Source organism: Cinclus cinclus, chromosome 18 (genome assembly GCF_963662255.1).
Source record: "Cinclus cinclus chromosome 18, bCinCin1.1, whole genome shotgun sequence".
In the NCBI taxonomy this organism is placed as follows: Eukaryota; Metazoa; Chordata; class Aves; order Passeriformes; family Cinclidae; genus Cinclus; species Cinclus cinclus.
This window is the reverse complement of record NC_085063.1, coordinates 6484732-6503490: the sequence shown is the minus strand read 5'-3', so window position 1 is coordinate 6503490 and position 18759 is coordinate 6484732. Positions and strand designations below refer to the sequence as shown.

The 18759-nt window shown below is 56.3% G+C and overlaps 2 protein-coding genes and 1 long non-coding RNA gene across 4 annotated transcripts; 2 read left to right on the top strand and 1 right to left on the bottom strand.

Annotated features, from left to right (window-relative positions):
• Positions 1 to 148: 148 nt before the first annotated feature.
• LOC134051388 (uncharacterized) lies at positions 149 to 12113 on the bottom strand. The gene is made up of 4 exons (XR_009933781.1): positions 11501 to 12113; positions 8772 to 8900; positions 8185 to 8334; positions 149 to 1573 (listed from the first exon to the last, which is right to left on the bottom strand). It is a non-coding gene; the product is annotated as an uncharacterized LOC134051388 (long non-coding RNA).
• Positions 3325 to 10306, top strand: DBNDD2 (dysbindin domain containing 2). Of its 2 annotated transcripts, XM_062505109.1 has the most exons (4): positions 3325 to 3462; positions 8198 to 8356; positions 8798 to 8941; positions 9687 to 10306. In XM_062505109.1, the coding sequence occupies exons 1-4, from the start codon at positions 3420 to 3422 to the stop codon at positions 9893 to 9895; spliced, it is 555 nt and encodes a 184-aa protein (XP_062361093.1). In that variant the 5' UTR covers positions 3325 to 3419; the 3' UTR covers positions 9896 to 10306. The 2 variants fall into 2 exon arrangements, with proteins under 2 accessions (XP_062361093.1, XP_062361092.1); XM_062505108.1 differs by lacking the exon at positions 3325 to 3462 and having other exon boundaries at positions 8128 to 8356.
• A 66-nt stretch (positions 12114 to 12179) lies between the features above and the next one.
• Positions 12180 to 17575, top strand: PIGT (phosphatidylinositol glycan anchor biosynthesis class T). The gene is made up of 12 exons (XM_062505072.1): positions 12180 to 12366; positions 12778 to 12955; positions 13790 to 13917; positions 14387 to 14487; positions 14643 to 14729; positions 15003 to 15090; positions 15165 to 15262; positions 15555 to 15720; positions 15810 to 16010; positions 16525 to 16690; positions 16810 to 16893; positions 17026 to 17575. Exons 1-12 carry the CDS (start codon positions 12180 to 12182, stop codon positions 17276 to 17278), a joined length of 1737 nt encoding a protein of 578 aa, XP_062361056.1. The 3' UTR covers positions 17279 to 17575.
• The last annotated feature ends 1184 nt before the right edge of the window (positions 17576 to 18759 follow it).

Genomic DNA, 18759 nt, shown 5'->3' with positions numbered 1-18759 from the left:
ATCCCCAGGCACGTGGAGCCTTTGGAAACCACAACTCTGCAAACACTGCATGTACCCAAATTGAATGCAAAATAGCTGGGGTTTGAAAACCGAAGACTATTTCTTTACAAAAATCAACAAAAACTATGAACTACAACATTTATTTACAGATGCGTGCCACGTGCTGCACCATCCGCCCTGGAAGAAAAACAAGCAGCATGGTCACTTCAGTTAGGCTACTGACTGGTGCATGTTCCATTTGCCACCAGCCTGGGACATGCATGGGAGAGCCTGGCCCAGAGGTGTCACCACATACCCACAGCTACCTGCAGGGACAAGCCATCCCCAAGGACTCTTCCCAAGAATATGCACAATGCCCCAGGACACAGGGCTGCTCCATGGCACTAAGGGCAAAGTCTGTGCGGAATAGCTCTGCCTGTAAATAAGTGGGATATGATTGAAGAGGAAATTCCTCTGGGACAGTCACCCTCTCCCAGCCCTGCCTGCTCTGTCTTTGGCCGAGGCTGGTGTCCTGCTGCCTTCACACGACCTCCCAGCTCTACCTGTTCTCGTGCCAGCAGCTGGCAAGCAGGGATGTCTGTATGGTGTGGGGCCTGAGGACATGGGAACACGACATCCCCAGGGCTTGGCAGGAGCCTCCCCCAGCACCACATGGGGACTGTTAGCACTGGGATGGGAGTCCTTCCCTAAGGACAGGGCATGGCCAAGGAATCGGCTGGCTGCAGGCATGGAGTGGTGCTACAAACCCCACCCAGGCTCCCCCCATCTCGCCTCGCCTGCAGAGATTCTCATTTCTCAGCAGCCACATTCCTTTGAGGGTGTTTATGGCTTTTCTGTCTCCCCGCTGTCCCAGGCTAAAATCGCCCCTTTTAAGGGAGCCACAGGACCACGGGTTGCTGGAGCTTTGCCGGCTGCAGGCTTCTCCTTTGCAATGTATCGCCTCATTTACTGGAAAAGCAGCCTTGCCTTGCCTTGTTTTTTCTCTTGACTCCACAATTTTCTGGTGGAGTCAAGCTGTAGCTAACTCCCAGCCTCATCCATGCACGCCTCCCAGAGAATACGATGTATTTTCACCAGCAAGTGATTCACCTGTGCCTGGAACTGATTTGCCTTTCCCTTAGCTGCCGATTCCTCCCCAGCTCCATCCTCACCCCGCAGCTCCCTGACTCACCTCCCAAACCTCTAATAAACGGGAGAAACCTGAGCAGGAAGGGCAGGAGGAGCAAGTCACCTTGCATTTTCTCACAATGACAGGGGCACTTCGGTGCTTCCCTCCCTGAGGTCTTTTGGCAGGCGCTGGACTTCGTGTCGTGGACAGAAGAGGTGACATTCCACCCTGGGCTCGTGACCTGGGCATTTGCGGTAAGGGCGAGGGCTGTTGACACAAGGCAGTGCTTGTGAGCCTGCACTGGAGGCACAGGGAAGGCAGGGATGCTGCAGCAGCCGAGACAGACCCTGCAGGTTTCTGGCAAGGCTTATTCTTAGGGCTCCGTACCAGAAGTGGAGACTCTTCACTGACTCCAGCGTCACTTCTGTCCCCTCTCACCTTTTGGCCCGGGGCAGACACGCTTTGCTACGAGTAAAAAAAAAAAAAAAAAAAAAAAACAAAAAACAAACAAACAAAAAAAATCATTATGTAGAGCTGGCTTGCCTGAAATGGTTCAATTGGAATAAAATGTGTGCCCCGCTGAGCGGCACGGCTTGTGCTGAAGAGCCAGGATGAGTCAGGCTCGGTGCTGATGATATCAGTGCTTTTCCAGCGCCCTCCCGGCAAGGCAGGATGAAGGGGCCACGACAGCGAAGGGCCTGGGAACGTGTCACTGTGCACGGGCAGCACCCACACGTGCTGTCCCCGCAGCCGGGATTCGGGATGCAGTGAGCTCTGGGGACCTCGGGGTGCTCCGGAAACTCGTGTGCGCACAGCCAGCCTCCACGCCTCGCAGCAGCGGCTGGTGCCAAAAGACATAGACGCGTCACATAGCAGAGACCTGAGCTAATTCCCCGTCCCTGCCTCCTCGCCCTTCCACCGGCAGGGCCAGCCAGGGCAGGGCAGGGGGGCAGTAGGGACGGTGCGGATGGGTTGATGCTGCCCGGAGGCCACACGGAGCTGTGAACAAGCCAGCGCAGGCAGGTACCCAGCAGAGATTTGGACATGCAGCTGCTCAGAGACCATAAGCCCCAACTCGTGCTACACCAGCTTGGTCTCCCCAAACAGCAGCGCTGGCATCCCACATTACGTGCAAACATCAGGCAGGTAGGACTGGGAATACTTATGGATGGGAATAAACATTTACGTGGACAAAATTCAAAGCCACTGTGAAAGCTGAAGCCAGCCTCAGGGTGCAGGCTCCGGGTACCCAGCACAAAGCCAGTTTTCGGCAGCAGGAGGTCCCAGGAGACATGGGGGGGGCGGGGGGGGGGGGGGGGGCGGAAAAGCAACGGTAGCCAAAATAGAACTGGGACACAAACAATACCAGTTATCTTTTGTTATGCAGACAGTGAGAGGAACACACTGAGGACGGGACAGGCGGGACACGCCACAGACACTGGAAACTCCCTGCCAGCTACAGCAAAGGGCACAGTGGATGTCCCCCGTTCCGGCTTGGCAGTGACCAGGCTCCGGGCAGAGCTGGCGCTGGGCACGGCGAGGCACTGACTCACCCTGCTGAGACACAGGAAGGAGGCGGCGGCCAAGTCCTTGGCTCTGCCAAGGAGCAGCCCTGATGTGCAGGGCTGGACGTGGGAGAAAGCACCCCAGAGTGGGGTCTGCCGGGGATAAGGGTCTCTCAAGGCCAGGAATGAGATGCGGAGGGCCCATCAATATATCACATTGTCCTCTCTCCAGCGTGAGCTGGGCGTTTTGAGAAAATAAGCAAAGAAAAAGCAAGCGTGAATGGTAACTGCTCTCTTCGCCCAGCCAGAGCCCCTGCTTCCCCCCGATTCCCCCTGCCCACCTCCTGCCACGCAGGGCACAACTCCTGCCGGGGCAGGGCACCTGCAGCCCACCACTGCGGGCGCTGATCCCTGCCAGGCCGGCTGCGGTGGGGAGGGACCTTCTGCAGGGACCCTTCTTCGGGGCATGGGGACACTCCGCGGGTCCCGACAACGCAGAGAACCGGGTACCGCGCACGGGGACCCTGCTCTCCGTGGAAGCCGGAGACCTTTCTGCTTCTCCCTGTGAAGCGGAGACCCCATCCTGGCGGCCCCGGCAGCGGCGGTGCGGGACCCCGGCGGGGCAGCAGGCGGGAGGCGCGGCCGCGGTGCGGCGGTGATGGGCGCGCCGGTACCGCCCCGTGCAGCGCCGAGCGCCGCCCCGCAGCGCGGCTTGGGAGAGCGGCGGCGGCGGGGGGGCCCCGCACTGATCCCCGTCCCCCCGCCCGGCCCGGCCCGGCCCGGCCCGGTCCGGTCGCAGCAGCCGCATGTCGGGGCCCGGGGCGCAGAGCCGCAGCCGGCGGCTGCCCGGTAAGTGCCGGCCGCGGGGTGGGCTCGGCGGGATGGGAGCGGGGCACCGCACCGGGCGGGCGAGCGGGGCGCGGGTGCCACAACCCCTCCATCCTCCCCGCAGCGCCCACCTGATGCCCCGGCAAAGCAGCTGTGCCACACCTGCCGCCCCCAGAGCCTCCAGCCCCGGCCGCCCCTCGCTGCACCAACCTGCTGCCGGCCCCGCTGCCCGGCTGCTTTAGGGCAGAGGCTGCCCGGGGAGCTCCGTGCCTGGGACGGGGATGCTCGGGGAGCGGGGGGATTTGAGGGACACCTGCTTGGGAAGTGGCAGAGCTCGGAAACCTGTTGGGTCACGGGCTTTTTTTGGAGTGGCATCGGCAGCCCTCAGAGCTCCGTGGCTCCCTGAAGGAACGGATCCCCCCGTACCCGCAGGGCTGAGGATGCTGAACAGAGCAAATTCAGTGGCGAGCAGCGGGGCGAGCGGCAGTCGGGGGACCGGGGCTTGTAGAGCAGCCTGCCAGGCACCGTGCCCGGATTGTGCCTGCCGTGCCTCGGGCACCACACTGCCCCGTTCTCATGCTTCTCCTCGCGTGAAAGGAAGCAGGGCCCCGCAAATAGCAGGGTCTTATGACACAGCCTCTGCCGGGGAAGAGCTCCGGGCGGCAGGGAAGGATATTTTTAGTGCTGAGACGCAGGGGATTTGGAGATCGCTCGGAGGAGTGCAGGCGATGAAACCACGGCACACACAGGGGTTACGAGGTGCCATGTCCATTCCATTCTCCATTCCATATCCCCCCCGCCCCGGTTTTTCCCTTGCCAAAACCACTGCCTCCCTCGCACTCTCCTGATGCATTTCCTCTCATCAGGACTACGGTTATTTTTTGCTGTGCTGCAACACGAGGTCAGACGCACCGATGGAAAACTGTGCAGGGCATTAACACTCAGGCAGCCAGAGTATGAGCATCCCATCTCTGTGTGGCCTGACACTGTGTGATTCTCTGGGGCATTCCAAGCTCTCCTCACCAGCTCCTTCCAAGGCTGAAGGAGCTGAAAGCCCTTGGGAGTTATCCTTGTTCCGCAGGGGTTGTGCTGGGGCAGGGTGACAGGGAAAGGCTTTTCCATCTATGCACAGCCTCCCAGAAGATGCCGAGGCAGCTGAGGAGCTGCATCACCCCTCACCCATCTCCTCGCAGACGTGTGAGGAGGGGGAAGGCACATCCTGGAAAGTTGGGGGCAGTGGGGCATATTGTGCTTCTCTGGAGCAGCAGAGTCAGGGGTCTGGGGCTCCAGGAAAGCTCGGGGAGAAGGGCAAAAGCCAGCTTACTCCAACCCTTTCATTTATCAGAGAACTGACCCATGCTTGGAACAACCTCCCACTTAAACTCTGCTCACCTCCCCAGCACCTGCTGCTCCGTTCCACAGCCCATTTTATTTTTCAAGACCTTCTATAAATCTCTCGAAATCTCTGTAAGCTATTGCAGAGCTGTGGCCTCAAGAAAAGGCCATTCCCGTCCTCTCTTGGCCTTGTGCCTTCATTAACAATCCTTCTCCCAACCCAAACACACCCCTCCTATTTACCGGCACAGAGGGGGGTGTGCCAAGATCCCGTTGGCCATAAGGGATAAAAAGCACATTCCCTCCCAGCGGAAAGGCAGCTGCGTCCGTGTACACCTTGAGCTGGTACTCCCAGCACCCTCCAGCCCTGTCTGGCCCCTGCCCGATCCAAACTGCATCCCAGGAGTTGCTCCTCTCTCAAGCCTGCTTTGGCGAAGGTGTGGATGGGAGAGCTGACAGAGCTTTGCCTCTCAGGCAATCCTTCCACGCCTTTCCCCAGAACAGCGTGGCCATGAACCCTCACAAGGCGAGGGGTGGTGGCTCCTCGGTGTGCCCTGGCAGGGCAGAGGGACCACTGGGCCATCATCCTCACCCACAGCCCACCCTGTGGCCATCTGCCTAGCAGCAGGTGAGAAGGAAATCCCTGCCTGCCCTTCCTGCGGGGAATGCTGCCCTGTCCTGCCCGCCCAAACTCTGCACCAGTGCTTGGCCCCAGTTCCTCTCCAAGCTGCGCTGGCGAACAAGCCGTGAGAGCCGGAAGGATCTGAAGGCAGCGGGGCGCTCGGAGCCGCCGCACCGCGCTGGGCGGTTCAGCCAGCGGGGCAGAGCCTGGCTCTGAATGCTGATCAGCCTCCAACCCCGTGGTTGAGCGGGCTGGAGTAATAACCATGACAATAGTAATAAAAGCCAGGCCACCAGCAGGTACCGACAGATCCCCCACGGTGCACAGGGGCCGCATTGTGTGTGCGAACGTGTCCAGCGGTGGGAACATGCCAGCCGGATGAGACAATCCCCTCGACTGACAGCCACGGAGTGTGACCGGCCGTCACATGGGGAAGGGCCGCGGCAGGGAACGCCGCGCTCCTTTATTTCCCCGGCAAGGGTTGCCGAAGGGCAGCCACACTAGCAGGGCTGTTCGCTCCCCCTGGGCCCGGAAGAGCCCTGCGAGGGGGGAAGGCTCCATCCCCGGCTCTCACCGCGGTCACGGGTCACGCAGGGCCAAGCGCAGCTCCAGCTGCTGTCTCCCGCTGCCGGCGTTCCTTACATAATGGGATCTCAGTGCTCGTGCCCAACTCCCCGACCAGAGCTCGAAAACAAGTTCATAAACAGGTCCTGCTAATTTCTCCCTCAAGAGAAACCCTGGCGCCCACAGGAATGCTGCCACCAGCAGCCGTCATCATGCTCCCCAAGCACACTTACTCCGAGTATCGGTCACATGTCAGGGAGAGCGTTAACAGCCCAGATCAGCCACATTCATGGCACTCAGGACAGCACCCAGCAGCATTCCGGTTTATTTTGTATTTGCACTGCAGAAAGATTTGGACACTGGTCCTTCCTTACCGCCACACTGAGATCCCTTTGGCAAGATGTCCCATGGAGAGCTGGTCTGTCATCCTGAATCCCAGAGCCAGCACAGCCTCTGCCCTGAGCCCAGCCTCCCTGCAGTTGGAGCCCGACGGGCTCTCCTCGGTGTGGTGAACTACGGCAATTTGCCATGGATTCAGCACAGCTGGGCTGAGGAGCACAGCTCTGCCTGGAACAGCCAGCTGCTAAAGGGACACAGATCCATAATCGGTGCCTTGATCATCCCCTCCTTGTCCCTGGCTCCATTCTGTTCTGCAGATAGCACAGGGAGGCCGGAGGTTTTGCTGTAGCCCAGCAGCACCGGGCTGCAGCCATCTGGTGAATTGGCTTTCCCAGGAGGAAAGGTTCACTGGCATCACCATCCTGGGCCCTGCACTGAGCCTCAGCGCCAGAGCAGGCACCAGTGCTTTGGTCAGACATAGCAAGGCAAAGACTCCTGCAGGCAGCTTGGACCGCTGCCGGAGGTGTTGCAGGAAGACGTTGAGCAGCCAGAAGAGGACCAGAGCCTCTTCCAGAGAGTGTGTGGTGAGTCGTCCTGAGTCACGGTGCATCCCCACGTGGTGCTGCCAGCACAGCCCAGCCCGTTGGGGCAGGCACCTGCAGATGATGGGGTTTCACTGAAGGATGCCCTAGAAAGAGGATGCAGAGAAACCCTGGGAGAGCTCTCAGGAAGATGTGATATTGATTTCCAAGACATCTCACCAGGCTCACCACTTTTTTCCTATGTGGCTCTTGTGCTGCTCCATGATGCTGGCAGCCAGCTCCCCTGGTGTCCTTGCCCCTGCCCCTGCCCCTCTTCCTGCCAGACAGGGTGGGGATGCTGCTCCCTCTGTTCCCTCCTCCCCAGCCTGAAGGAGCAGAGGGTTTGGGCTGTGTCAGGCAGAGCACAGGATGTTTGTTTGGTTTCCTTGGTTATTACACTGCCTGCTTCAATAATCACATTTTCCTTGTGCTGGTTGGGCCAAGTGCAGCACAGAGGAAATGTGGAATGGCTGAGGTCAAACACCAGCCTGGGAACAGCTGGGGCCACCAGCCACAGCCTCTCTGTGCCACTTGGGTCCTTGCTATTTTGGGTACTCAGCCCAAAAGGAAGTTACCAAGATCAGAGATGCAGCAGCAAGCTCCTTCAACAACAGCCCAAGGGCTCCCATTACTCCCTCCCTTGAGCTGGGGACACAGGCACCGGCGGTGAACTGCGCGAGGAATTACAGGAATGAAAATGTTTGTGCAGGCAGAAGCCAAGCTGGCTGTGAGCGGGGATGTGAGCGGGAGCCTGCGAGCGTGGGCGCGGCTGCATTTATAGTGACGGTGGTGGTGGGGGTGTGCACAGGCTGGGCTGTGCATGGGCAGGGGTGGCAGAGTTGCTGCTTCCTTTTATTCCTTATACATCCTTGAGTCCAGAAAGCCTGGAGCACTAAGGCCAGCTCTTGACCCTGGGAGTTCCCCTGCTCGTTAGCATTCACAGACAGCCCTCTGTTTGGTAGCGGGGAAACTGAAACTTGAACGTGTGCAAACTGCGGCTGATCACACACCAGATCCCCTTCTCCCTCGATAATTCCCTTCAGCAGTTGTGAGCACAGCGTATGAGCTCCCCATTCCTGGCTGCCCTGCACCCCAGGGGAGGGATCTCAGGCTCCAGCACAGCAAGTACTGGTGATGCCGTTGTTCTAGTGTGTAACATCTACCCGTGGTGACTAAATCAATGTGTGCTGGTAAAGCAGAGCTTTTTTTTTGTAAACCACCAACCATCCAGCACAACCATGCAGTATGAGCTGGGACAGGCAAAAGGGCTCAGACAGCCCTGCCTGGTCCAACTCTCCTCACCTTTTGTCCCCAGCTGACATGGAGCAGGCCCAGCGGAACCTGGATGCAGAGCAAATGCAGCAGCAGCAGCAGCTGAAACTACGGGACCGGCAGAAGTTCTTTGAGGAGGTTTTCCAGCATGATGTGGATTTCTTCTTCCCAATGTCTCACCTGCAGATAGAGCACCGGAGACGTACGTGCTGTGGGCACCAGCACAGGGCTGGGGGTGTAGGGTCAATGACACAGGGGTTGCAGATTGATGGGACATCCCCAATCTAAACAGGACATGCATGTCCTGAACCAAGATGGGACCACACTGGCTTCGTGTGGGTGTGCTGGGATTACTCACACCCCTTAACTGAAGGCACATGGGTACCCAGGCTGGCACTCTGTAGAGTCTGGCTTTGGGCAGGCTGCATTTTGGAGCAGGGACAAGGAATGCAGTGACACAGCAGAGGCTTCCAGAGGGGTGTTTTAAGGAAACATAATTTTCCTGGGACCTCTTACCAGCAAGTAGAATTCAGTTCCTTGTGGCAAGGCTGGTCTTTGACCTCAGGGTCCTGCCTGCACACAGCTGATAGTGCCCTGTGCCTGGCACTATCACTCACCTTTTTGCTGGCCTCTATCTCTGCAGCTCCCTTAGGCAGCATTTCCTCCATGGAGGTGAATGTAGACATGCTGGAACAGATGGACGTGCTGGACCTGTCAGATCAGGACACTGTGGATGTGTTTCTGGGCTGTGGGACAGAGGAGAGCAGCATTGCTGGGTCTTTGCCAGGTATGTGCAGTCCCAAGCCCTTTGCGGGCCAGACTGGAAGCCCTTCCTGCCCCCAGTGCCCACACTGACTCATTCCTCAGCCTCAGCCACCCTGTGGACAGATCCACACCCACCCAAAGGCAGATATTGGTGCTGGGTCTCTGAAGTTGGAGGGACCTCATACTGGGCTGTTCCACATCAGTATCCACCTCCACAGCCCAGATATACAGACCCCTGTAAATACTGTGCTGCAAAAGACGAGCACAGGCATCTTCAGAGTCTGTGAGTCAAATTCCCTTGTCCCAAAGCTTCTCTGGAGCAGCCAGTGCCTTGTCACAACTCTCAAGGTCCCCCACCATGCTAGAGAGCTCATTGTGCTGAGCAGGAAGGCTGCAGAACCTCCACCAGGGAAGGTCTGCAGGGAAAGAATGGGGTGCCAGCACATTCCTCCCCATTCTCACACTGTAGTGAGGTCAAACCAAAAGTCTCCTCCCCTGCTGCAGTCAACAGCCTCACACAGCACGGCTCTGAGCTGTTTCAGGCAAGAAGGAAGAGGCTCCACTGCCAAAACTGGGAAGGAATGTGCAGTAACTGCCCTGAGCCAAGATGGGGGTGTGAGGTGGGGAATGGCTGGAGTAGCCACATAGGGAGCAGTCAGGAATGCACAGCTCACTGAGGAGTGAGTCTTGGAGGGGCCATCCATGAAGCTTAGGCAGCAATAAACCTCTAAAAGCCTTTTTTGTTCTCATACTGCTCTCTTCTCCAGGGGCAGATGCTAGCCAGTGCCCAGAGGAGATCACCCTGAAAGTGCCCAATGCAGCTGAGAGCAAGTCTCGCATTTCCTCCACATCCTCTGCCTCCACGGATTTGAACAGCCTGGACACCAGCGAGGAGGGGGCCGAGACCCCCGTGGTGCAGTCGGATGAGGAGGACCTGCAGGAGGACAGTCCCAAAGAGCAGGTGGTGAGAAGCTAGCAGCCAGCTTTGCCCTGATCCCAGCCTCCTCTGTACGGACTTGCCAGCCCAGAAGAAGGAATGCTGCTGGTGCTCAGTAAACCCCATCCTGGACTGCTGCCCTGCCAGAGGGGAGAGATGGTTTTCCCCTCCTCTCCCTCCATGTGTTCTCCTGGCAGCCAAAGGAGAAGGAAAGGGGTATTGTAAGCTCCCAAACTTAACTCTTCAGGCTTTGCTGCTAACACTCCCTGCTTCACCTCCACCCATCCCCCAGCCAAAATGCTCAGCATCCCAGAGCCCCACCATTCCCAGAAAGCCATCCCTTAGGATCTGAGTTCCCCTGCCCTACTGACAAAGGTTCTGTCCAGACAAGCACTTAACGATGGCACAGAAAGAAATAACACTGATCTAACCAAGCAGAGGGTGTGCGTGTCATTGGGAGAAAATAGCACGGGGGATGAGGGCTAAGAGTGCAAAGCCAGCGTGCTCATTGTGCCATGCAGGAGCAAATGGAGCCTCCTGTGTCACAGCCCAGGGATGGCTCCTGTGCCCAGGGCAGGAACAGACAGCACAGACCTTGGCAGAGAAGGGCTGTTGGTACAGCAGCTCACAATGGTGAGCAACTGAGGCCCTGCAGAACCAGCACAGACACAGCTGGCCTGAGCAGGGCTGGGGTTCTCGTGACCTGGAATCACCAGCCATGAGCACAGTGGGGACTTCCCATGCAAATGGGCTGAGCAGAGAACACCAGCAGCTGCTCTCCCACTGCTGCTCCACAGGAGTGAAGGAAGTACCACCAACATAAGGCCACTTTACAGCCCACTGTACTTGATCCCTGCAGGCTAGGCCAAGAGGAGCTGGGCACAAAGCTGGCCACAGGTCCCTTTGCCACCATCAGTGGCTGCAGGCCAGGAAAGCACTGTCCCTGCCCCTGCATCAGCACAACCGTGGTCACCACGGGGAAAGAGGCATGCGAGATCAGCAACAGAAGCCAGGGAATGCTCCTTATCCTGGCTGCTTCCCAGCAGGTGTTCAGACATTACTGCATGCTTCCTGTGTCAACTAACACTTCGTGGGACCAGCTGGAGTGCCCCATATCTGAATGCAACATAAATGTGTTGCATGTGCTGCCTTAAGCTGGGAAATGGATCAAGAAAAAGGGCCAGGCTTCATGACTTTTCAGAGAGCACAGGGAGTTCCCTACTTAGGTGTAGGGTAATTAACTGCTCTGGACGGATGTTTTCACCTTTAATTCCGTTAATCACTTCCAAAATGCATCTAAACCTTTATTACCTAACAGTATCCTTTGCAAGGAGTTGCCCAGTGTAAAAAAAAAAAAAACCCAAACCAAACCCAACAATATTATGTAAATATGACTTTTTTTTTTTTTTTCTGGGCATGCTGACTTTCTGGTTGTATGTGATGGCACTAATTAACAAGAGGGGAAAAAAAGACATATAAAGTAACTCCTTATTCGTTACAAATACTGAATCACATTGTCAGTTCCAAGTTATCATTGCATGAGGACCTTAGATCTCAGCAAATAAGTGGGAATAGCAGCTGGTAAGTGACAACAACACGTTGTTATAATTTTTACGCTTATTTCCTACTGGAACAAATCCTCACCACACTCAAATCGCCACCGGGACAACAGGAGTTGGTGTGAGCTCCATCGGGCGGTCACCGCCGGCGCTGCCTTGCTGTGGCTGCCGTTCACTTTCTCCGGGGGCGGCTCCGAGCTGGCGGATTCTGGAAACGGGACGCTCCCGGATGGCTCCGCACCAGGAGATAGACGCTGCCCTCTGGAAAGGAGACGAGGAGCGAGGGAGAGCCGCCAGCCTCGGAAAGAGCTGAAAAATGGGGACACCTGGGGACAGGCACAGTCCTCGCAGCGTCCTCGGGCACAGCCCAACCCTGCAGGGAATCGCCCAAGCTGAGACCGCGCCAGGGCTTCCCCTTGCAGCAGCAATTTCAAACTGGTGGAAGGGAGCCCTCGGGGCACCGCTTAACCCCCTCTGAAACCACCAGAGTTGGCCGCGACCATCCCTGTGGGTGTCTTCCGACACAGAGCGTTCTGTGGTTCCGTGAAAGCTCTGGCGCTCACTCCTGGGCTGTGGATAGGCGTAGGCACAGCAAGGCTGGCGCTTTCCCCCGCGGAGGCTCCAAGCTCGCTCCGTTCAGCAGCTCCGGGTGCCAGGACGGGACACAGCGTCTCCATGGCACCCCCAGAAGCGGCGCCATTGGCGGGGCGGGCGGAAGCGGAAGTGGCGCGAAGTGGCGCGTGAGGGGCGGGGCGGGTGGCGGGATGGCGGCGGCGTTGCTGCTGCTGCTGCTGCTGGCGGCAGGGCCCGGGCCCGGGCGGGCGGACGCGGAGCAGGAGCGGCGGGACGCGCTGCGGGAGGAGCTGCTGCTGAGCCCGCTGCCCACCGGCGATGTGGCCGCCACCTTCCAGTTCCGCACGCGCTGGGACGCGGACCTGCAGCGGGGCGCAGGTAGGGGGGGGTCCGCCTGGGGCGAACCGCGCCGCTATTGGCTGGCCTGGGGGCGGACCGCACTGCTATTGGCGGGCCCGGGGGCGGACCGCGCTGCTATTGGCTGAGGCGCGATGCGAGGACGCGGCTATCGGGGAGGGACCACGCTACGTCATGGTTTGCCTTCAGCGATGGCGTCACTGGTGCGAGTGACGCCAGAGGCGGGTGAAGTGAGCAGGGACAGGGCAGAGCGGGGCTGTGGGGACGGAGCGTTGCGGTGACATCATTCGGGGCCGTGATTCAAGCGGGCTGTGTGTGATGGTGCGAGCAGAGGCAGTGTCAGGGGGTGATGTCATGTTTGGGCAGGCCCTGGTGTGATGTCAAGGGGAGGGATAGGGGGATGAGATGGGCAGGGACTGACGCTGCCCACAGTCTCTCACTACAGGCTCTTCCCGAAGGCGCTGGGGCGGCTGGTGGCAGCGCTGGGCGTGCGGGAGCTCCACCTCGCGCTCACCCAGGGCTTCTGGCGCACCCGGTACTGGGGGCAGCCTCCCCTCCAGGCACCCGCTGGCGCTGAGCTCTGGGTCTGGTTCCAGCCCACGGTCACCGAGTAGGTACCCCAGCCATGGATCTGTCCCTCCAGGTCCTCTCTGTGGCCAGTGCTCCCAGGAATTGCTGCTCATCTCTCATGAGGCAGCCACAGTGTGTGATTGGAACTCCTGGGTTGAAAAGTGTTTGCTGGAAAGAAGAGCCCAGGAGTAGCTCTAACAAGCCACAGAACTTACCCCATCTGTTCACAGGACAGGATGTGGTGCTGAGGGCAAATTCTTGTTCACTAAAGGCCCAAGTAATTCCCTTGTGGGCTCTGTGATGACAAACCCCTTGCTGCACTAATACAGTGGGGCTATATCTTGCCCTCTCATCCATGACTCACTTCCTTTGACTCCCATCCAATACCTGTCACCATCTCCCTTAGCACACTGCCCTGTTCAAGCTGCAGCAGCCCTGTGGGGATTCACAGAGCTCTCTCCTTCCTGTAAGTGTCCCATTCCTCATCTGCTGGTCAGTCAGCCTTTGGAGCTGCACCAAGGCATTGCTTTGGGTCTCACAGCCCCTTCCCCATTCACACACATCACTTCCTGCATGCTCCCTGCTCCCCTGGCCTCTCTCCTCACATCCCAGCTGTGCCCACTGCCATGTCCTTTGGCTGTGTGATGCCTGTGTGCCCCTGCTGTGTGCCCCTGCTGTCCCTCAGATCTAATGTGTCAGAATAAAATACCAAGAGAACTGGGGAGTGCAAGCCCAGAAGTCTCTCTGCACACTCGTGCAGCTTCAGTAATCCACTGTGGTCACCCCACTGTATTTACTGAATGTTACTGACTTAATACTTGTTGTTTCAAGGATTTGACCTGCTGAGTAATTTCTGGTGCCTGTTCTCACACAGTGTTGACAAAGCCTGGAAAGAACTAAGTAACATCCTTTCGGGGATATTCTGTGCTTCTCTCAACTTCATTGACTCGACCAACACAGTGATTCCAACAGCATCCTTCAAACCCCTGGGTTTAGCCAATGGTGAGCCTGGCTCTGCCCTCTCACTCTTGCCTCTCACTTTAGTTCTGGCCTGTTCCACTGCCAGCATTCCAGGTGCAGGTTGTGCAACAACTCTGGGTCTGTGTGTGTACAACAGCATCCATTAACCTCTTCATAGAAGGATTTCTTCTCCCTAAAAACAAGGTTTGGATTTAAAAAGAGGAAACCCACAAGTAGTACATGGCAGATGCTCCTAGGCCCTTATCTCTCTCTATGAAAAGTGTTTTACAGAACAGAGAGGACTACGGGATTTAAGGCACTGACAAAAAAAAATCTGCTAGGATATATCCTTACCCATTCTTTCCAAGAGTGGGGTCTACTTCTGGTGGAGCTCATGGCATTTCAGGGATACTGAGAGGGTGGTGGGATGTACACTGGGAGTGGAACAGATTTGCTGCTCTCCTCATGCCTGTAGTAATACCAGCCTGCTGACCTCCCTCTCCCTGTGCAGGGACAGATCACCATCTGCTGCGTTATGCTGTCCTGCCCCGGGAAGTTGTCTGCACAGAGAACCTCACCCCTTGGAAGAAGCTGCTGCCATGTGGCTCAAAGGTGAAGACAAGTCCTGCTGCCTAACTGGGCCACTCCTGATGGACCTGGGCTCCCAGCAGCAATCTGGGAGCGTGCACTGGGAATTTCCCTCAGGGCCTTTCTCTGGTGGGAGCAGAGGACAGGGCAGGGCTGAGTTTCTCCTTTGTTCCCTGCAGGCCGGGCTCGCTGTGCTGCTGAAAGCCGAGCGCTTGTTCCACAGCAGCTACCACTCACAGGCAGTGCACATCCGCCCCATCTGCAGGGTGAGTGCTGGGCTCGGCTCCCTCCCCGAACACCCCAAGAGAAAATCCAAAGCCACCTTGTCACATTGCAAGGTATCACAGTGGTTTGCCCAGTTACCCTGTGATGTACTGTGATGTGTGTGTGTGTGTTAGACTGTGTCTAACACAATTGTCATCCTGCTTCTCTGGTACCCCCAGTGGAAATCTTGCAATCCTGGTGGAGTTCCAGCTCCATACTGGTGTCCTCTCCCTCCAGAAGGTGTCATCAGAGCCACTTGTCTCTTTCTTGTCCAGGATGCCTCCTGCCTGGCTATGTCTTGGGAGCTCAGACAGACCCTCACTGTGGTCTTTGACTTCTTTTCCAGCGGCCAGGGAAAGAAAGGTAAGCTTGGTGGGTGTGCTCAAGTGGTCCCAGCCTGCAGCACTTGACCTGCCACCTGACCTTGCTTTCCACAGACTGGTCCCTCTTTAAGATGTTCTCTCGCACACTGACTGACACATGTCCTCTGGCATCGCAGAGCAAAGTCTACGTTGACATTTCCCCTAAAAATAAGGTAAGCTTATGGGCCAGAAAGCATGCCCCACTTCCTCAGTTCAGCCTAGTCACGTGGCTCTGAAACATCCTCACCTCCATCCCAGACATGGCCTGGTCCCTCAGGGGCTAATGAAGGGAGGTGATTTCCTTGCTCTGAACAGGGCTGAAGGGATGAACCTGGTGGTGTTAGCAAGAGCACAGACCTGGTTGTTGGGTGGGAGAGCTCTGGACTACCTGGAAGGACTTTGTCTAGTGCTGCCAGTTTCTTCAAGGGGCACTTTTTCCTTTCATGGTCCATTTGCTTTCTTCAGGAAAAGGAGCTACTGGAAGTGTCCCCACCTCCAACATCAGTGCATGAAGCTATTGTCCAGGGAGACAAGAAAACCTATGCTGTCTATGACCTGCTGAGCCCCTCGCTCTTCAACACATCTCGCAGCCTCAATGTGCAGCTCAAGTGGAAGCGGCCCCAAGACAGCTGTGAGTGAGCAGAACTTCACTTCATCTGCACCACTGACTAGGGCTCCAGGGCTGAAAATCACCTCACTGCTGTCCTTCCTCTTCCCCAGTGGAAATGCCCATTCCCACGCTCCATGCTCAGCGTTACGTGGGGGGGTACGGGCTGCAGACCGGGGAGATCTGCACCCTCATCTACAACACTCACCCTTACCGAGCCTTCCCTGTGATCCTGCTGGAGACTGTGCCCTGGTACCTGCGGCTCTACGTGCACACCCTGACTATCATCACCAAAGGGAAGGAAAACAAGCCCAGTAAGTAAACCCTCCAAGCAGCACATGCCACCCGATTCCCTTGGCATGAGCAGCTCATTCCAAAGATGGTTGAGTCCCTCTGACAGGCCTCAGTGATCACTGGGAAACTGGATTGTGAAACAAAACATTTTAGGATGTTTTCCTAGCCCCAAGTTCAGTGCTCACAGCAGACGAGAACCATTAAATCTGTTTTATTTATAAGAGGCACGTGGATGATGTTTTGTTATCCAACAAAGGTTTAAACTAACATGAACTAATTTTTGTAGCACAGGAAGCTCAATTTAAAACTTATGATTGGGTTTTATTTTGCATGTGTACCTTTCTTATGAATACCTGACTTTCACAGGTCAGTAGCTTTAATACATGCTTCTTGCTATGGGTACATCTTCAGTTGCCCAGAAAGCCTCTCTCTGGACAGTGGAAGCAGGAGCATCCACCTCATGGGAGATGTCCAGGCAATGTGAGATTGGATAAGGTCCCCCTAGTGCCATTGCCAGAATCTCTTTGGGGTTAGGTTACATCCACTACCAGCCAGCCCAGGACCGGAGACGGCCTCACCTCTTGGAAATGCTGATCCAGCTGCCAGCCAACTCCGTCACCAAGATCACAATCCAGTTTGAGAGGGCCTTATTGAAGTGGACAGAGTACCCACCTGACCCCAATCATGGCTTTTATGTCGGGTAATGACATTTCTCAGCTCCTCATCTCTTTCTGGGCTTTGCATAACACTTACTGCCCAGGTCTCTGGAGATGAATTTGCTGTCAGGACTGACACAGGGTGTGTTCTTTGTGCCCTTAGTTCATCTGTGCTCAGTGCCCTAGTGCCCAGTGTCACTGCAATGAAGGACATGGATGTGGAGCAGAGCCCTCTCTTCACCTCGCTGTGAGTGTGCTTGTGCTGGGGAGTGGGGCTGTGCCATAACCTGTGGGCTGTGGTTGCTCTCATCCTCTCTGGTAAGCACGAAGCGCTGGTCCTGTGCAGGCTGACCCTGCCTCTCCTTCTTCCACTCTCCAGGTTTCCTTCCTCTGATGGCTCCAGCTATTTTGTGCGCCTGTACACGGAGCCGCTGCTGGTGAACCTGCCAACACCAGACTTCAGCATGCCCTACAACGTCATCTGCCTCACCTGCACCGTGGTGGCCGTGTGCTACGGCTCCTTCTACAACCTGCTGACCAGAACGTTCCACGTGGAGGAGCCGAGCCGGGGTGGGCTGGCCAAGCGGCTGGCCAACGTCATCCGAAAATTCAGGGGGGTACCCCCACTCTGAGAGGAACCTGGGCAGCCAGCACTGCCTGCAGGGCTCTGTGGGGAGGCTGAGATAGCAGAGCATTGCTGCCTCTTGTCTTGCTGGAAACAGCTTGTTCTGTTTTGCTGCCTGGATCTCTCTTTGGGATCTGATAAGCTGAGAGATCACTTCCATTGCTAAGATGGGAAATGGTTCTAAGCCCATTGACTACTGAACTGCACTGCTATGGGCCTGGGAAAAGTAAAAGACTTCTGTTTGGGAGAGGTGTAACTTACATGCTGGGAATGGTGCTGGAAGTAAACTTGAATGTTTTGTACATTTGTGCTGCTCCTGGTTGGTTTTGCTTTCTCGGCTCACAGGCAGAGTTGACCCTCTAAGACTGTGATCTGCCAAGTCTGTAGCACACTGCCTGGATCAGCTGGGATTTATGCAGGTAGGACCAGGCAAGGGGGTTTGATCTGCAGCAAAGAAAGGGATTCACCTGCTCTAACATCTCACCTTTCACAGTTGCCATGTTTCACATATATGTGTCCTGTCCTACTTGGCCACATTGGAGCCAGTTTGCAAATTAATTGTTGGGCGCAGTCTATGTCTGCACCCTCATCTCAGCAAGGATTTATTTTCTTTAGCAGGAAAAAGCTTCTGTTGCTCATAACTTCTATTTGCAGGATTTTGAAATCCTCCACCTGCTTACTTCTCTGCCACAGCACAAGATTCTCCTCTGCAGCCACAGTGTCCCCAGAGCTTTGGGGAGCTTTGGTTCAGCAGACCCCAAGTGCTGAGTTGTAGCCAGCCCTGAGTTGGGAGTGCAGGAGCACTGGCACCACTGTGCTTCTCAGTTATTCTCTCAAAATACAAATTACCACCTTGTGGTTCACTTAGAGCAGTGGGAGCTCAGTGGTGGTGCTGCTTGGCTTCTGACAGTGCTGCTTTCAGGGGTATGCCCTTTCCATCTCAGATGTGGCTTTTGTGATTGGAATAGACACTGCTTACAACCAGCTAAACAAAAGACAGGAAAATCACTGGAAGAAATATTCCCCAGAACCAAAGCAGAGCACAGCCAGAGGTCCTTTAAAAGCTTCTGCTTGAACAGAAGGGCCATAAAAACCCCACGGCCTGCTGTCCTGCACAGAACAATCTGTTCCCACTGGTCTGGGATTACCTTTCCCTTCCATGCCAGAAATGCTCTTAACTCTGCAGCTCATTACAGATCCGCTCCACTGGATGGCTCCATGCAGCCTGCAGAGCCTGCTGAAATACGAGTTTTGGACGATCCCTCGCTGTTCCTGCCTGCTGAAAAAGGTGCCTCGGGGCTGGGAGCTCATGCTGCTTCCAGCTACAGCTCTGCCAGCCAGGCTTCAAGTGCAAAATGGAACTTCTTGACAGAAAGCTGTAACTACAATCAAAACTCTAGTAAGCACACAGTTCCCATGGCAGGGCAGGAGTCTTAGGCATGAGGGTCCACATTGAAGTTTGTGTAATGATTTGGAGACCTCAAGTTG